This window comes from Rhopilema esculentum, chromosome 10, assembly GCF_057945365.1.
Source record: "Rhopilema esculentum isolate cy_ngs chromosome 10, ASM5794536v1, whole genome shotgun sequence".
Taxonomy (NCBI): domain Eukaryota; kingdom Metazoa; phylum Cnidaria; class Scyphozoa; order Rhizostomeae; family Rhizostomatidae; genus Rhopilema; species Rhopilema esculentum.
The window spans coordinates 5,206,836-5,224,532 of NC_142824.1; the positions used below are offsets into that span (position 1 = coordinate 5,206,836).

At 35.3% G+C, this 17,697-nt stretch overlaps 2 protein-coding genes across 2 annotated transcripts in view; both read left to right on the forward strand.

Annotated features, from left to right (window-relative positions):
* LOC148959245 (uncharacterized) overlaps positions 1–17,697 on the forward strand; it is a 73,250-nt gene that overhangs the window by 255 nt on the left and 55,298 nt on the right. The window lies entirely within an intron of this gene.
* Positions 63–15,986, forward strand: LOC135687002 (mucin-like protein). The gene is made up of 20 exons (XM_089110780.1): positions 63–102; positions 391–513; positions 1,150–1,277; positions 2,787–3,101; positions 3,287–4,016; positions 4,803–5,045; positions 6,028–6,363; positions 7,107–7,361; positions 8,186–8,698; positions 9,233–9,598; positions 9,990–10,112; positions 10,439–10,555; positions 10,885–11,475; positions 11,941–11,997; positions 12,388–12,536; positions 12,958–13,019; positions 13,733–13,872; positions 14,415–14,540; positions 14,758–14,869; positions 15,474–15,986. The coding sequence occupies exons 1-20, from the start codon at positions 63–65 to the stop codon at positions 15,553–15,555; spliced, it is 4,608 nt and encodes a 1,535-aa protein (XP_088966906.1). The 3' UTR covers positions 15,556–15,986.

Consider the following 17,697-nt stretch of genomic DNA (forward strand, 5'->3'; position numbering starts at 1 on the left):
ACCGAGCAGATATTTTGTGTGTAATCTATTGTGCCTTCCTTATGATATTTGCATTTTAATTTATGATAGATGCCTCTTTGTTGCCTCTAGATATAGATGAGTGTACATTAGGGACGCATAACTGTGATTCAAATGCTGCATGCACAAATACTGCAGGCTCATTCTTCTGCTCTTGCAATGTTGGTTATACCGGACCTGGGACATCATGCATAGGTATGTCATTCTAACAGTTGTTCTAAGAGTAATCGGTTTTAAGCGAATTTCAAATTCTACGCAGATTTAAGAAACCTTTTTTTATTAAAATGAGCTGATGTTTTTTGTATGATCTACGGTGCCATTTTTAGGATTGTTGCATTATAATTGATGATACGTGCTCTTTGTTGTTTCTAGATATAAACGAGTGTACATTAGGGACGCATAACTGTGATTCAAATGCTGCATGCACAAATATTGCAGGCTCGTTCACCTGTGCTTGCAATAGTGGTTATACCGGAGTTGGTACATCATGTACAGGTATTTCTTTTTTACGGTCGTTTTAAGGTTAATCGTTTTTGAACCAATATCAAATTCTACGTTCATTTTGGAGACGTAACTCGCATTTCATAAATTTCTAAAAATTTCAGTTACTGCTGGCTTCACACCAACAGATAGAGATTTTGAAAAATGCTTGTTTTCTGTATAAACAAGGATAGATTCCTCTCAGCGAATTGTTTTTGCGGACAGAGAGGGAGAAAAATCTTGCATGTCTAACGTTTAAAAAACGAAATATTGATGGAATACATAACATTTGAATTAAGAGGAAGAAAGTTGTTTAATTTTTGAAGACATTTACAACTTTTTGCTTGTTTGTTTCCACTATCTCTCCGCACCCCTTCCCCTCCCTACACAAAACTTTATTTTAAACTTCGCCTGCGTTTGCCACCCCTACGCCAAAGGCCTGGCTACGGGCTTGAGGCAAGGGTAAGTTCTCTGAGAGCGCATGGGGGCTCAGCCCCACAATACAAACAAGTAGCCAATTTCTACTTTGCTATAAAAACTTACAACATTTTTGTAAGAGCCCAAATTGTTATTTAATAGAAGTAAAACCCCTGTTTATTTTGTTTTTGATTTTTTCGGGTAAATGGATGTATTAAAGATGTTTTTTTGCAGCAATCTTGAAGTCTCGGTTCTTTTCCTACGCCAAGTCACCTCTTTTTACAAATACTGATGATGGATACAGATCACTCTATATTCCATATGGTATACCGATGGGCAGAAGCATTTACAAGAGAATCCACGTGAGATATTTGACATTTGGTCTTTAGAGGACTGGGATATAAAACTTGACCGGAGATGGGTGAACACCTCTTTTAGAAAAGATTAATGTACTTTCCATATGTAAAAAAACTTGTCATTCCTAAACATTTTAGCTCATCGACAAATTTTATTGATTTAAAGCATCACCAACTATCTTAAAAAATCATAAGATGTAGATTGTTCAAAACTTGAGTCAAAATTTCATTTTAAAAAAGGGTCTGACCATTTATTCGCAAATGTAACCTGCCCCCTCGCTAGGAAGAATTTATGACCGGTCCATTTGTTTATTTATTGCGTTTTATAATAGGTAATATGAAAAGGATCTGCAGCAACATTGAACGGTTTTTCCATCATTTGATCAAAGTTTTTAATCAAACTTGCATACATTGTACTTTCTTTCTTCCAAATTCGTGATGGTAAAATCTCTCATTCAGATCCAAACCGGTTAATGAAATACTGGAAGTAATAGTATTCGGTAGTTGTGCTTTTCGATACAATCCTTTGTTCAAGGTGCTAACCAATCTTTTAGGATAATATATGCACCGCAATTCTTTTGCTTTCTCATGGCCAAAAACCAAAAATTGATTGATATCTTTTCTATATTAAGAATACAAAATAAATTTAGATTACCCACATTACAAGGAGGAACTACATCTAAAAAGATGGCACTAAATAGCGGAAGGATAGCAGACTGTTGTTCTTTTTCGTCCGACATTCTTAATCAAGGTCGGATAATGACCGAAGGAAAGCATATAAGTAATATCCGAGTGTGGATCGAGAGCACGTGAGGGGAAGAAAGGCGTGTTTGATTGGTTCTTTTGTTTGCCAATCAAAAACAACTAGCCCCTCACCTACAGCAAGTCCCGTTCAAAGGGAACATAAATAGTCACATCAGGCTGTGTAGTTTCTTATATGCAAGATATAATATTTAAATAAGCAGGCTGGCATTTTTATGTCCATTTAGAAACTTTCTTTAGCATAATGCTTTCTTGTCAAAAATCATTTTTGAATTCGAGGATCATGCTGCATAGTAAACAGGGTTAACCCTAGAAATTAATGTGTATGAATTCAGTATGAACTACTGTATATATGTGAACTTTGCTTTGATATACTGTACATATTTTTTTCAATTTGCCCTATTTTTAAGAAATTTGAAAGAAATCAGGCCGCCTAGCTTCTCACAAAGTAGAAAATATTTTCTATGCTGACAGGCTGCAGTTTTGTTTGCGCCCATTTCTTTGAAGCAGGGATTTGCTTTAGCTGAGTATTCCAAGATTTAAAACGGACTCTTTCTATACTCTGAAGAGTATCGGACGAGAAGTACGTAAGACAATATGTTATGTTTCCGCTAATTCGTGCCATCTTCAAAACGATGTTACAATCTACACATATGGTGGATAGTGAAAGACATTTGGAAGAATCCGTTTTGTTTTTTATTTCAGAATCTTAAAAGAAACCGAGTTTGATTTGAACTTTTATATCTACTCAAGGTCTGTGCCAATGGAAAAATTTGCTTTGGAGGGCTTCCAAGATGTCATCCATCTAGTAATAGATTCCGATGGGAAAAGAATTTCCTGGCTCCTTTTTGGGCCGATGTGGATTTCAGAGGCATGCAAGGATACATTGCCTACTCATATCATTCTAAGCAGATGACAGATCAAACGTCTGTGCAGCTATTCAATGAAACCAAGAATTATATTTTGAAGTATGGAGGAGTTGGAAGCTTCAGTCCCTCATTGATTCTTGTAGCAACGTGGATTAAAGGCACACCATATCTTTTTAGGAGTTACCTCGGAACGAACCAGGTACCGGTCATGAACATGTTTTTTCGGTAACCCATCATTAAACTGTTTTACCTCTGAATATGATATTGCATTTAAACTTGCTGGTTTTTTTTCAGTTTCTATTGAAAACCTATTGACAATTCTCTCGGAAATTCGATGCGGTATCTTTTTGCCCTTTCTTACTCCATATTCAATTTGTTACACAGTTTGTAAGCTTTCAAGTGAACTTGGCAACCGATGGAGAATCGACTTATGTAAGCTACATCTACGAAGACCAGGGGATGCTGTGGCAGCAGGGTTGGTTGCCTGCACGAGTTGGATACAACTTTGGACACATATTTTCTGAAACCAGGCTCAATCAGCTGAATTCGCCCAAGGCTTACCGATATGATGCGGTTGTAGGGAACACTGGAAGTAAAGGGCTCTGGCTGTGGAAGCTTAGTGACAAGGTGCAAAACGAAGACGCAAAGTGTTATGCCTGGCACGCAGCTCAGCCTTCAATCCAACAAATAAATGATGTGAGGAGTGCGCCCGAGAATGACTGTCCTTGCACTCTGTCACAGATCTTGTTAGACATCCGGTATAGATATGAAGGATACACACCAGGAATAACTTGCTTCAAAACAAGAGCGACGAGATTCTTTTTCTTTACATCCACCTCCTTTCACACACAATGTTGTTACCGATGGCGATTTGGAACCCTGATCAATCACTACGACCCAGACATTTGGCCTACAAGCACAGTATTTTTGACGCAAAAGTTTAGCTGGGAAAGTATACTTTGGAGCTGGTATTTGAGACAAAGATCTAGAACTACATCAGAAGCAGATGACGGCGCTGCTTTCAGTTCGTGCTGTAGACATTCTCCATTGTGTTGGCTATTTGAATCAAAAAGACCAATCCCTAATTGTTCAAGATACAGGCCTCCATCGAGAAGTATGGCGTAGAAGATTGCTACCAGATTTCTTATTGTTGATTTCACTCTACACAATACTGTTTCTATTTTATAAGGGAACAAAAGCCTATTTTGTGAGCTACACAAAATGATTGGATTTGAAATGAACTTGTTTGGAAAAAAATATGAATATTTTTTCTTTATAAAGTTTCGAACTGTAAGCATTTAATCATTCAGTTGATGCTTTCTTGTTTTGCATATCCCACATCTACTAGTTGATATAATTATATTGTTCGGTATTAACTGGAGATTTACTAGCTATACCTTGATGAAAAGCAAATCCATATCCAAGCATCAATACGATTATCGATATACACCAATTTCCAAAGATAACAGGGACGATTTTTTAGATGATTTTAGTGCAGCCCTCTAGCTAACTCACGTTCAAGTCATGAGTTTGAGCTTGTTGTCAAAAAAGACAGTTTGTGTGACGTGAGACTAAATAGGTATAATTAACGAGAGACGAAGGAAGTCGAGCGTTGGTGATGGTGGGAGGTCGAATGTTTGACGCAGATTAGAGAATTGAGAATTGAGAACAACCGGAGGTTGTATTCTGCTTGTATTTGTTTTTTTAGATATTAGCCTATTATCAACTTTTATATATTCTTCGTTTGCTGTTTCCAATTCACGACGTTGTTTATAGAGACTTGTTGTTATTCGATGAATCGCATTCGCGGAGACGAATCGGAGGAAATTGTATATTTTTTCAAGATAGTTGCAAGTGCATCAATGGATTCATAACAGAGCTTTATTTTTTTTATTCAAAGGTTGGAGTGGTGGAGACCCCCACATAAGAACACTAGATGGACACACGTATACATTTAACGGAATTGGTGATTACAATTTTTTCAGTTTGGACAACAGCACTGAATTCACAGTACACAGTCGTATGAGTAGAGCTTTTGTTAATGGAAGTTCCTCTGTTGAGGTACCAAATGCTACCGTGCTTTCCGGCTTTGCAATGAAAACAGACCAAGGCCCTTTGGTTGAAATCTATCTAAATGTAACAAGTATGTGACTAATCTTTCATTTCTGTTTTATTCATTTATTTAAGGTTCTGAAATATCATAAAGGTTCAAAGGATCTTTAAGTTTGCATGGCACAATATAAATCATTCGTACATCATCTGTATTGTTTGCACAGATCCCAAGTACAATTGAAATTGAGCGATGACACTTCTACAATTTTTTCCTAAATTTCTTTTAATTGGCAAAAATCTTTAATCGCGGGAAAACGAGCTTCATCTATCTGAAGTAGTATTAAATCCATGTTTTTTGTAATACGGCTCCCTTCTTTCTTCGTGGTACAAATTTTATGCATAAATGGTGGGTTTGAAACGTTAAAGGTCTAAAGCCTTTCTTTATTGCAGCATAACTGCAGTTTTGTTGAATGTAAAGTGTCGTCGATTATTGAGCATTGATTTTAGTGTCTACTTACTGTCTAAAAACATACACAAAACAAAAAACCTTCAACTTTATGATTTGAACAGCTGAGAAAAACAATCTTGTCTTTATCCATCAATTTGATTAGTTGTTGAATTTCAATCAAACATTGTCCACAAAAAACTGTATATTTTGACGAGAATTGAATTTTCAAAAAAATTTGGAACTTTTTATTTGGTCTGTTTGTGGCAGCAGGTCAGGTAAGAGCAACGTAGACATGGGCACTTATAACAAGAAAAAAAACCAATTGCATGTGTTAATACTAACATCTTACAGCAAAAAGGCTGTTGGATTTTATTCATTTCTAACATTCCAAACAACAGAACAATCTAAAACTAATTTCAAATATCTTCACAACACAATCGTAGTGTGATGATATCTACGTTTGTAGCTGCTTGTTAGTAAGAGATTACACCCATTTTTAAAAGGAACCCTTTGTAATACCACTAGAACTTTTAATTACATTAAGCTTATACTATAAAAATCCTGTTAACTTCAAGGTAATATTTAGACTGGTGAGTCTTTGTTTACAACGCTGGTCTTTTTGCAGCATCTAGAACACGAGTATTTGTGGAGGGGAAAGAGTATAACACATCGTTCTTCCACACTCTCAAAACAATCAACCAGACAGATCTACATCTTTTCACGGTTGGAAATGTAACCAAATTTAGCGTGGATTTCGAATCTGGAGTGGGAGCGACCATAGACATATTCAAGAGACTTCTAACAATCCAAATTGTTACATCATCAACCTTTGTTAACAAGACACGCGGCCTCCTTGGGGTAAATAACAACAATGTCAATGACGACTTCACCCGACCTGATGGCACAACGATACCGATCAACTCAACACAAAGTGAAATCTATTATGAGTTTGGTAGTAAATGTAAGTTGATTATCGTGTATATGGTATTTACCGTATAAGAGCTTCGTTGTATATATTGATTTCAAACTTAAGTTGTGGTTTCCATCTTCTTCCATTGATAATAAATCGCACATAATCGAATTCAGAATTGCCTAATCCACGGACTAAAGAATTTATATAAATGACTTCTTGCATTCTTCTTATGAGTCTGCTCATTTGCAGAAACAATAGGGTTTTTCAGTTACATCTGTAATCTACTGTACTTGCTGTAATTCGTTTCTATTGTTGACACAATGTGCGAGTACCTCCTGGTATCTAGATCCCCATACTGAGTCAGAAGCAGGAAAAGAGAACAGGAAAAGTCAGTTTCGTTGTGTTTCTTCCTTTCAGTTCAACGTACTATCTATTCTACAAATGATATTCCATATTACAAATGACTTCCTTCTTTATTCTTGCCCTGCCCTTTACTTGCCATAACTTCTACTAATTTCCACCAGTGACCCTATTTAGCAGGCGTTTATGCTTAGAATTTGTCAATAAACTCGCTTTATGATTAGTTGATGTTGATAGTAACGGCTGCACTGGACAAAATATTCTTCACAGGCTACCATTTTAATCAATCAATCTTCAAGAATCATAATTAAAGACGCATTAGATACACTTGCACCTTCCTTCAATAAAAATTACAGAGCAAAAATTACTCTTTTCCAATGTCTGAAGAGAACTTTCAATTATATTTAATGTTACCTGTTTTTTCTTGCAAGGGAATGTCACTTCAAATGGCTCTCTGTTCATTCTGGAAGATCCTGACTTTGATTCCAGTTTTATTCCTGGATTCTACGACTCAATCGATGAATTGTTTGGAAACAACACAGTGGTGAAGCAGAATGCTATTGACATATGTGGTGGAAATTCATCATTCACTTGCTTGTTTGACGTTGCTCTAACCGGAGATAGGACTTCATCTACTGAAAGTCAGTCTTCTCTAGAAGCGTTTGAGACTGAAAAGAAAACTCTTGGTATGTACCTCTTTCAAAGTCTACCTGCAAGGACATTTTTGGAAAAGCGCTCTTTAAATGATTCTCTGGATATGCTAATGCTTGCTAAGTTTACTTAATGCAGCACCAAAATAAATCGTAGCATCTGTTTGGTTTAGCACTAAATAAGGACAGCTATTGTTATGATTTTTGCAGCCATAATACTAGTTATACGAGAAAAAGAGCCAGCAGACACTGGATTGGTTATTAACAAGACAATTTACTCTTGGAGCGCTAAGCTATTCTTTTTTTAGATTTATGACTAAGTCCAATTGGTTCAGTTATAGTAAAGCATGTATGTCTGTTTTACTGTTTTAATCTTTATATACGCTCTATGAATATTCTAACATGTGCAATCTACGAGTGCTCAGTTTTTCGATGTAAACAGACTGAGATACGATGGCCTACAAGGGATATCTAGCATGTACCAAGTTTTGCACAATAGCCAAAGCAAAACCTTTATGAAATGAATGTCACATGACAAATATATGGTTGTTGTTAACGAATTTCATTTAAATGATCAAAATATGTAACTGCAACCAAATAGCTTCTAAAGCAGCACATACAAAGTTGGTGTTCTAGCACACAAAAAGTAGATATTGCAGACATCTAACTCAATGGGCTCATATTAAATGGAATCCTTGACTTAAGCATGTACCCAAAGTCTCACCAAGACTCCTCTTATCTTTAATTTAATTGTGCCGTTGTGAAATTTCGTTCTTTGTTAACCAATACTACTTTCTCCTAATTTTATAACATACTTATAACATATTTTGAATTATTTACAATACGCGGATTTTTTTTAGAAACCTATCCACCGACAATTACTGGCCCAAAAACATTGGTTGTCTACTATGGATCAAATCACACATTCAAGGTTGAAGTTGCTACCAATGCAACTGGTAATTTGACATATTTGCATGAAGCAAACGGTACAACAATCTCAATGGACAAGAACACGGGTGTCTTCAATTGGCATGTTAACACAACTGAATTCAAATTAAATCTTTTTGTCACTGACAGCAACAACAACACTGCAACTGTATCACCCAGTGTGGTTTTATGCTACTGCCAGAATGGAGGTAGTTGCAACACTTCCCAAAATAATTTGGATTTTCAATCAACAAACAACTTTGTCACTTATGCAGCATGTGCATGTCCGAACAACTATGAAGGAGCATTTTGTCAAACATTGGTCAGCTTCTGTGACGTCAATCCGTGTTTTGAGGACGTCAATTGCACAAATAATTACACGGCATCAGCTGCAGATTGCGGGCCTTGTCCTACTGGCTACATCGGGGACGGCCGAAAGTGCTATGGTAATTGATTTTGAGCCTCATGTCCTCTATTCTTACTATATCGAAGCATTCATAAGCCTAAAGAAGGATCATCACTCTTTGCCCCTCATTTTATTTTTTTTTCGTTTTTTTTACTTGCAAACATGTGTGAATTTTTTTAAAAAGTGCATTTTTAATTTCAATACGACAGAAACAAAGGTTTAGATCACACTTATCAAAATAATAATTTATGCGTTTCTTTATAACAAGAGCTTCTTCTTAGAGCTAAAGCTTAGTTGTACTTGAGCCAGAGAAAAACTCTAGGAAAAGGGATAACAAGTTAGAATTCAGTTCTTGGAAAAGAGAGCACGTAGTATTTCAATTTAATTATTTCGATTATTTATAATAATATATTCGGTTATTTCATTTTCTACCTGCACATTTTAGAATAATGTCACTTATGTTTTTACTTTTCATGCGTACGATTCAGTCATTAAGCTTCAGTTTTGATGTGCTCTGGGTTAGTCAAAAAATATTGAAGCGCAATATAAACTTAAATCATTTATATTGTCTTAGATTTCGACGAATGCATAAACAATGCAAGTGAATGCCAGCAGTTATGCATCAACACCCTTGGTTCGTACAATTGCTCATGCCGATCCGGCTACCAGCCGACAAATGCAACGCATTGCATCGACACGGATGAGTGCACTGATGGCACACACAACTGTGACAGGAATGCCAACTGCACAAATACTGGAGGTGGATATAACTGTTCTTGCACCAAAGGATTTACTGGAAATGGAACGACCTGCCTTGACTTGGATGAATGTACCGCTGGTGCACACAATTGCCATGCTTATGCACAATGTAGGAATACAGTCGGTGCTTTTGAATGTTCATGTACCAATGGTTTCTCTGGAAATGGGGTTAACTGTTCAGGTGAGAAAACTTTATGAATGGAAAATATTACATGCTCATTGTTAACTAACCTGAGGTAGAACCGTCTTGATAGATAGCTTAATAATTAAGCATAAAATGATAAAATCAAGTTTACAATACGGAAGGTCAATACTTGTCAAAATTGGTAAATGCATAATATGGAGGGGAAGCTTTAAAGCGAGAATGAATAAGGAGAAGGTAGAGAAGTTTAGTTTAACATTTTGAAACACATACCAGCCCTTGTTTGCTTGAAAAAGTTTTATTCTCGTTTTGAAGAATATCGATTTAAATTTGGTAGGTCATCTCGTTATCAGTTTTAATCGCACATAACAAAGTTTAGATTTTCAAGATGAGCTTTTCTTTTTTAAGCTCTTTATTCTTCACTTTTAAGATATCAACGAGTGTCTTCAAGGATCGCCTTGCAATGTCAATGCAACATGTAACAACACTGTTGGGTCATACAGATGCAGTTGCAATGAGGGCTTTGTTGGCGATGGAATAAGTAACTGCACGAGTGAGTATTTGTTTCTATTTTCACTTAAGAAACGCTTTGTAGATTTGAAAATTTTAGCGCACTATTTCTCCCTACAACGAAGTATTGAGATAGAGGGGATCAAATTCTTCATTCATATGTAATTACTTTCACAATTTAAATGAATATGAAGAAACATATCTGGATGACTTATTTATTGTAAAACCATGCATGTATGCATATTTCTTTTTGGTCTTCAATTTTTCAGTGTAGAAGGCCAAGTTTTCTGAATCGAATTTCTGTATCAGATATTTTGTTTATAATATTCCATGCAGTGCATTTTTCAACGTTTTTTTTAAATTTTTCAGACGCGCAAATATGCAACAGTCTTGGCTGTCATGCAAATGCAACTTGCTTGAGCAAAAACTGGGTCCACTTTTGCCAGTGCAATAAAGGTTATACTGGAAATGGAACAATTTGCACAGGTACTATCCTAAATAAGCTCATTTTTTCCATTAAAATATCATTTACTACGTATTTAAGATGAAAACTAAATTGTGCTCTCATTGTTTTAAATTTTAAAACAAAGTTTCTGTAAAGCAATTAATTATTCGCAATTTCAGCTAAAAATGTATGTATACAACGCATGTTTGTACCAATCAATGCCAGTTGATTGTCAGTTTAGGTGCATTTTCATTTCAATCACGGTAAGCACGTATCAACAACCCATTTGAATGATCTCTTGTTGTCAGGGCCAATTCTGAAAACACTCCAATTAGATTGGTTACTCTTATCATTTAATACTTTATTGCAGATGTAAACGAATGTCTCAGTGGAGCACACAATTGTCACACTGATGCGACATGCACAAACAATATCGGATCCTACATTTGTAATTGCAATAAAGGATTTTCTGGCAACGGCACCGTCTGCTCTGATATCAACGAATGCAGCACAAGCCAATGTAACGCAAACTCAACTTGCATCAACACCAAAGGCTCGTTTGCTTGTGTTTGCAGATCAGGATACACGGGCAATGGTACTCACTGTGTTGATTTGGATGAATGTTCCACTAATCCTTGTCACGTGAAAGCAACCTGTGACAACAATATTGGCTCATATTCCTGTCGGTGTATTCAAGGTTACACAGGAAATGGAACATATTGTATGGAAATAAACGAGTGTCTTTCCAATCCTTGCCACACAAATGCAACTTGTGCACATGGTATCATGTCCTATAACTGCACTTGTAAAACAGGGTTTACTGGCAATGGAACCGTCTGTCTTGATGTAAATGAATGCCTAACTAGTCCATGTCATAAAAACGCAACTTGCCACAACAATATTGGCTCATTCATATGTGGCTGTAACCCTGGATTTAGTGGCAATGGTATTCAGTGCAGAGGTACGATTAGAGTACAACGTACATTTCTGATATTTATAAAAGCATTCAAAAAATATCATTGGTCCGTTGTGTGGAATTTCTCTTAAGCCCTACATACCGCTTCGTATATCTTTTTCTTACATTCCAAAATGTTCTTTACTTTTTTAAGCTTTTGTCCTAATAATCTTATTTTTAAGCTTATGTTTTCTTTTTTTATTTTCCTCGCGCTTTCGCCATATTCTCTCCAATGTTTGTCTAACAATTTTGCCAAATTGTCTCACAATCTTTTTACAGAAATGAAGATACCATAAATGTGTCCTTTTTTGTCATCCTTAATTTGATTTGTAAGACTGAATAACGATACCTGATTGTTATCGCGATCCTCATTTTCATCTGTTGGTAAAACCACGGTTTCCTGTTCACACTTCAACATAGATAAACGTGTTTATAACTACCAGTTTAATGTAGTAGAGATTTTTGTTTTAGTGCCAACTGCTACCCCTACCACAATTACGGTTTCAAACCCAACTCAATCACCCAAAGGTATGTCCTTTCAGCAACGTCTAACATGTTTCATGTGTCGTCTTTGCTATTCTGATTTTCTACTTGTTGGAAAAATGCTTTTAAAATGACAACTGAACTGGAATAATGCTTTTTCATTTGCATTCACAATATTTCCCACCTAAAGAATTTTTGTATCGAAGCTAATTTCCAAATACTTTTAGATGAAATTTCAATTTTTAATAAAGATTGCCCTGAGAAGCTATAAAATCTCATTTTTTTGCAATGAGAAAGTTTTAGCAGCATAAAATGTTTTTCCTAACATTCAGCAGGAAAATGATAGAGGCCATCATGTAGTGAGAAATTGAGACCGCAGATATATGTAGATAGTAATGAATATATTGCAATTGAAGGAAAGCATTGTATCCACAGGGAAACCACAGATCGAAGGCTATTTTCATCTGCTGCGACCTGTTATTAACGGAAAGTTATTAAACACAAGTGATGTATGGGTGAGACAGAGCATAATGAACACAGGCTCGTTACTTTACAAAGAAACTTCAAGAGTGATTCAACAAAATGTACGTAATTGTTTATCGTTTCACAAATAATTATAATCAGCAGATATAAATTCTTGACTTGCTGATTCTTTTACTTGTTTTTGCTCATCAAATTTTTTGTCAATATAATTTGCTGTTATATTCAAGATATGTTGATGTGATAGGCTTGTGATAACTAATGCCTTTTGTTAATTTATTGTCCAAAATAGATTGTTAATAAATATAATTCATCTTTCTGTTCACGTTTGCTTGCCTTAGCTAAATCAGAACTTGTTGACAAAGCCTTCGCATTGAAACTTTTATTCAGAACTGTGATGCCAATGCATATAATCATGTTAGGCAAAAGGGTTTCAAACATGCAACCCTTTCAGGCCTCTTTTTTCATATTTAAAGTGATTCGTTAACTTAGTGCTCAATTCATACTTTCCTCTGTGCCTTCCAGCTTAATGCAAAACTAAAAGGCCACAGATCAGACGTTATGCTGGTGATTGTTGATTCAATGGGGTATGTCACGCATTTCGGTCGAGGCACAGTCCGGGACACAGCTGTTGAGATTTTAAGACAAACACATATAACTTTCTATTTATGGCAATATCTTAACACATCACCGGTAACATGCATATATCGGGTGAGGTTTTAATCCAAAAACAGTGAGGAAGGATTGGGGCGGAAGAATTAATTCTCAACACTCTCTGTCCTAGATTGTGGCATTTAACTTTTTAGGTTATAATTAAACCTATACAATTTTTTTTTCTCTAGAAGTACCTACAGCTATCCATAAAAAACGTTTACATTAGCCTGGCTAATTTCATGGTATTAGAACAGCAAGAATAAGCCAAAATTTACTATAATTCTTCTGGCTGTTTTTGTACCTTTTCCTTTTCTGACTTTCTCCGGATTCAAGGTCATTGGAAAGAAATGATAATAAGGGAGGGAGTATAATAAGAGTACGTCTTGCCCCTTTTTCTAAAACGACGGGTATTGTTCCCCAGTTATTTGTCTATGCTGATTTGGAACCAAGACTCAGTGTATAGAAAAGTGTATAGAATGATAAATACAAAATGAATTTCATGAATAGAAATGAAGCATATCTTGTGCCATAATACTAATTAATGCTTCAAAATGCTCTGTAGTTCAAAAAGTTTTCTTGCCAAAAGACCATGTTAGAAACTATTTTGTACGTTATTGCTCATCAGTAATTTTATTTATCCCTCCAGACTTGGCAGTTTAACGGTCAATTTTACAGTGTTCTTTACAAAGACACCAAGCGAAAGCGAAAACCAAATTGCAACCTCAATCAAATCTGCTCTGAATGGTACAGTTGCAGGATCAACTATCAGTGGGCTTTTAGTCAAAGGTAAAGAAAGCTGTTGGCAAACCTGCATTTCCGTGACAATAATTCATCACCTTTTTTGTTCACTTAAAGTTTAAAATGGTTACAAAGATAAAATTCTAATATGTAGATAAATGAGAGGCCTCATGCAATGCCTTGCAAACTAAATGTCACGCTTATGCTTTAAAATGCTAGTTATTGAGTAGCGAACAACGATGAGAAAACGATAAGTATAGTAACTGATACATTGAAATTATGTTTACTCTAGGTTTCATATTGACAGTAAAACTAACAGTGTTGCTGCAAAGTATTAAAGGGAAATCAAATTGTGTGAAGAGAAGAAAAATCAAAGAGGAAGATTTTGAAAAGGCCGTCGGGCTACCTTTTTGATACGTTAAAAACATGTTCAGTTGATAGGTTCAATTTTCTCCGATTATGGTGAATGAATGCGATCAAACTAATATTCGTCGAGTTAACTTGGTATATACAACATCATGTTCAGAAATTGACATGCTGATAAAATTTGTTCAACATTCATTTTATAACATCCATTTTCTCTTTTCCAGACAAAGATGAATGCAGGCAAAGCAATGTTTGCCATAAAGATGCCAAATGCATCAATGTGTTGTATACCTATACATGCAAATGTAGTGAAGGGTATGCAGGGGATGGCAAAACTTGCGAAAAAGAAAGTGAGTATCGAATCTTCTTATAAAAGTCTTACTTTAAAATTTACATTAATAATTGAGGTTGGATTTCTGAAATAATGGTTCAAATTCAAGCGTTGTTTGGCACACCCAAGCCCTTTTTGCAAAAAATCTACTTGCACTACAAGTTTTGGCCGCTTTCTTCCTTTTGACAAAAATCTTTATGATTTAGTTTTAAAGATGTTATGTTCTTTTTCAACAGGTAGCCACAGTGTATTGGCCATAGCCCTAACTACCTCAATTGTTGGCGTTATTCTAATCATCTTCATAGTAATTGTTATCATGAAGAAGCACGCTAAAAGAAAAGTGGAAATGTAAGTTATAACTATTTTGTTCATTTGATGTAAATGGGATTTTCTGTAGGTATTTATTATATCCGTACGTCGATATACGCAACCAGTCTAAAACAACACCGGTTGAATCAGTTAAGACACAAAACTACGCATTAAATGCAAGTAAGAAGAATGCTTCTTAAAAGATCGCAACTACATTCTGAAAAAGGTCTTCACTGCTCCATTAAAAAAGTTTGCCACGAAATTTCATTAGATGGTTGTCAAGTTTGCCATTTAAAAGCTTTTGTAAGAATAGGTCAGAATTTACGAAGAAACAGTCCAATTTTGTTGGAAATTTACATTTTTATGAGATCAAATGTGTATATATGTAGAACTGAAGCAGAGGCAATAAATGAGTTTAAGGCAATGAAACACATACTATACAAAACTTTTGGAATAATAGAAGTGCAAAGAAACAGAAATTCGAAAGAGATTGAACAAATTATCAACAGCTTTGATGACATACTATGTAGATTTTTATAAAACTTGTGTTTTCAATGTTACCATTGATGGCCTTTTCCTTTCCTATTTCATACCTTTACCAAATTGATTTTGGTATAGTTCTTACGATAACTTTTATACGCAGAAAGCCAACTGATGACTCAAATGACTTCATATTGCATGAAGTTGGTAGTGGAGCAGGTTCTTATGGTCAAATCAAAACATAATACAAAAGAGCCTTATACCAATTCAAGCACAGAAGTTTTAAAATCTTTTCACGCCAACCTGTGGTAGAGGCTCGATACACGAAAATGAGACTTCAACAAAGCTGAAGATTTGTGCTGGGATCTGGCTAGTGCAGGTTAGAGGTTAGAGCTGGACTCATAGACTCAACGACTATTTGAAGTACATTTCCGATTTTTCCAATATTATACAAAAAGAAACGATTCAATTTAGTTGTCACAATCACAACGTTTTAAGGGTATATATATCTTTAGCAAAGTTAGAAATTTATTAGGTTGATAATATTTGCTAAAGTATAATCAACTAAATTCCCTAGAACGCAGAAATTATGGGTATTATTTGTTTAATAAGAATTTTTTTATTTAAGTACACTTTATATTAATGTTACAGTCGCAGTTATGTTTCTGATAAGCATTTTTGATTAAATGAAAATTAATGAGCTCTGGTATTGATTTATTGGTACAATCATTGTTAGCAAAAAAATCTTAATCTAATTATTTGTCAATGGCATCAGTATCACCTAATATCTGAATATGATTTTAATCGATTTAAACAAAGGTCGACGTTAGCTAAGAATCGACCTATTTGGCACTTCAAAGTAATCAATTCACCAAAGCAATATAAAAGAACTAATATTGACAGCATACGAAAGGTTTTTAGGGTTAAGAAATATGTGACAAGAAAAATAAACGAGCTTTTGACAGACCAAATTGAATGCTTTAAGAAGGGCTGCTTTCAGCAAGAGCTGCTTTTCAAGGGGCCCAATTCTTTGTCAAACGACCAATAGCACTGGGCCCACGACTATATCACTACGATTGTTGAACTCTATAAGTAATTGAAAAATTAACTAGTTTTAAGGTGCAATGACGACGAATTTGTGCAGTGGTGAAACAACTTTGTGCAGCGATGAACAGGAAAGTGTACAGTGAAATGAAATGTTTTATTCATTTTTTTTGAAATCTTTTAAAGTCAACACCAGCAGTGATTCTGCCAGTTTTCGAAGAATGCCTAGTGCCATCCGGGTCATGAACTTTTCAATACACAAACGGACCTCTATCACAGAATGTTTCTATGTTGTTGCCGAGCTCAGGGACCGCGCACCAGTTTAAAAGTGGAGGAGCTGAATTGGGTGTGCCCGAAATTTTTTTGAGGCCACGCCCCCTAGAACCCTGGTAAATGCCTCTTTTAGCAAATACTTGCTTATTTCTACTCAATTTGTATTAATTTTTTCATTCGGAATCTTTGCTTCCCTTTTCACAAAAGTTAAAATCTTTTGCCTGCCTAAAGGATTAATATGTTATGTTTTAGCCAATATAATTTATTCCTCAGTCAGTGTTTAATGGAATCGCTGATAGTTGATTTTTTTCTGCAAGTAATCAATTTCGTTATAATTCATAATAAATTTTTGATTGTTTTATTAGATTTGTAGACTGCTTGTTCTAGATAATGTTTCATTGAAACATATGATAAGTCGAACTATTTCATAATGTTTTTTTGCAGTTTGCATGATCCAAATTGGAGAATTGCTAAGTAAATTTCGATGACGTCACAACTTCCCAACACCCTTTTATTTCTTAGGAAGAATTGCCTGCATGCTATACTCCACGACTAAATTTCTGTACATTTACTTCCTCTTTTTGATCATTATTCAAAGCGTAAAGGTATTCTGGGTACACTTGAGCACCCATGCGATAACTATTTGTTTGTCTTAGCATCTATATTTACCAAGAAGTTTCTTAAATCAAGCAGAAACCTATTGATGATAAATTCAAAACGCAGTCTAGTTGCTGATAGACAAAAAGGTGAGTGTTGGTTTTCTTGACATTTTTCTTGATCTGCTTTAAATTATATCTCCTTTGATTAATATTTAAAAGAGATTGTAGCCAGCATGCATCCAGTGGCGTAATGCAGTTTAGGGCCTGCGATCGAAAGGGGCCCTCGAACAATTTTTTATCCACGATTTTAAGACTTCGTTCAGCTCAAGTTATAATGATATTCAAAATCTTCAAAAGTACAATTTCCTTTTTTTGTACAATTTCTTCTATTTGTAAAGTCTGCACGCAGGCTATAGCCAGCCTAGATAGACCATGTTCTTTGTTGAAAATGAGGGTAAAGTTATAAATTTA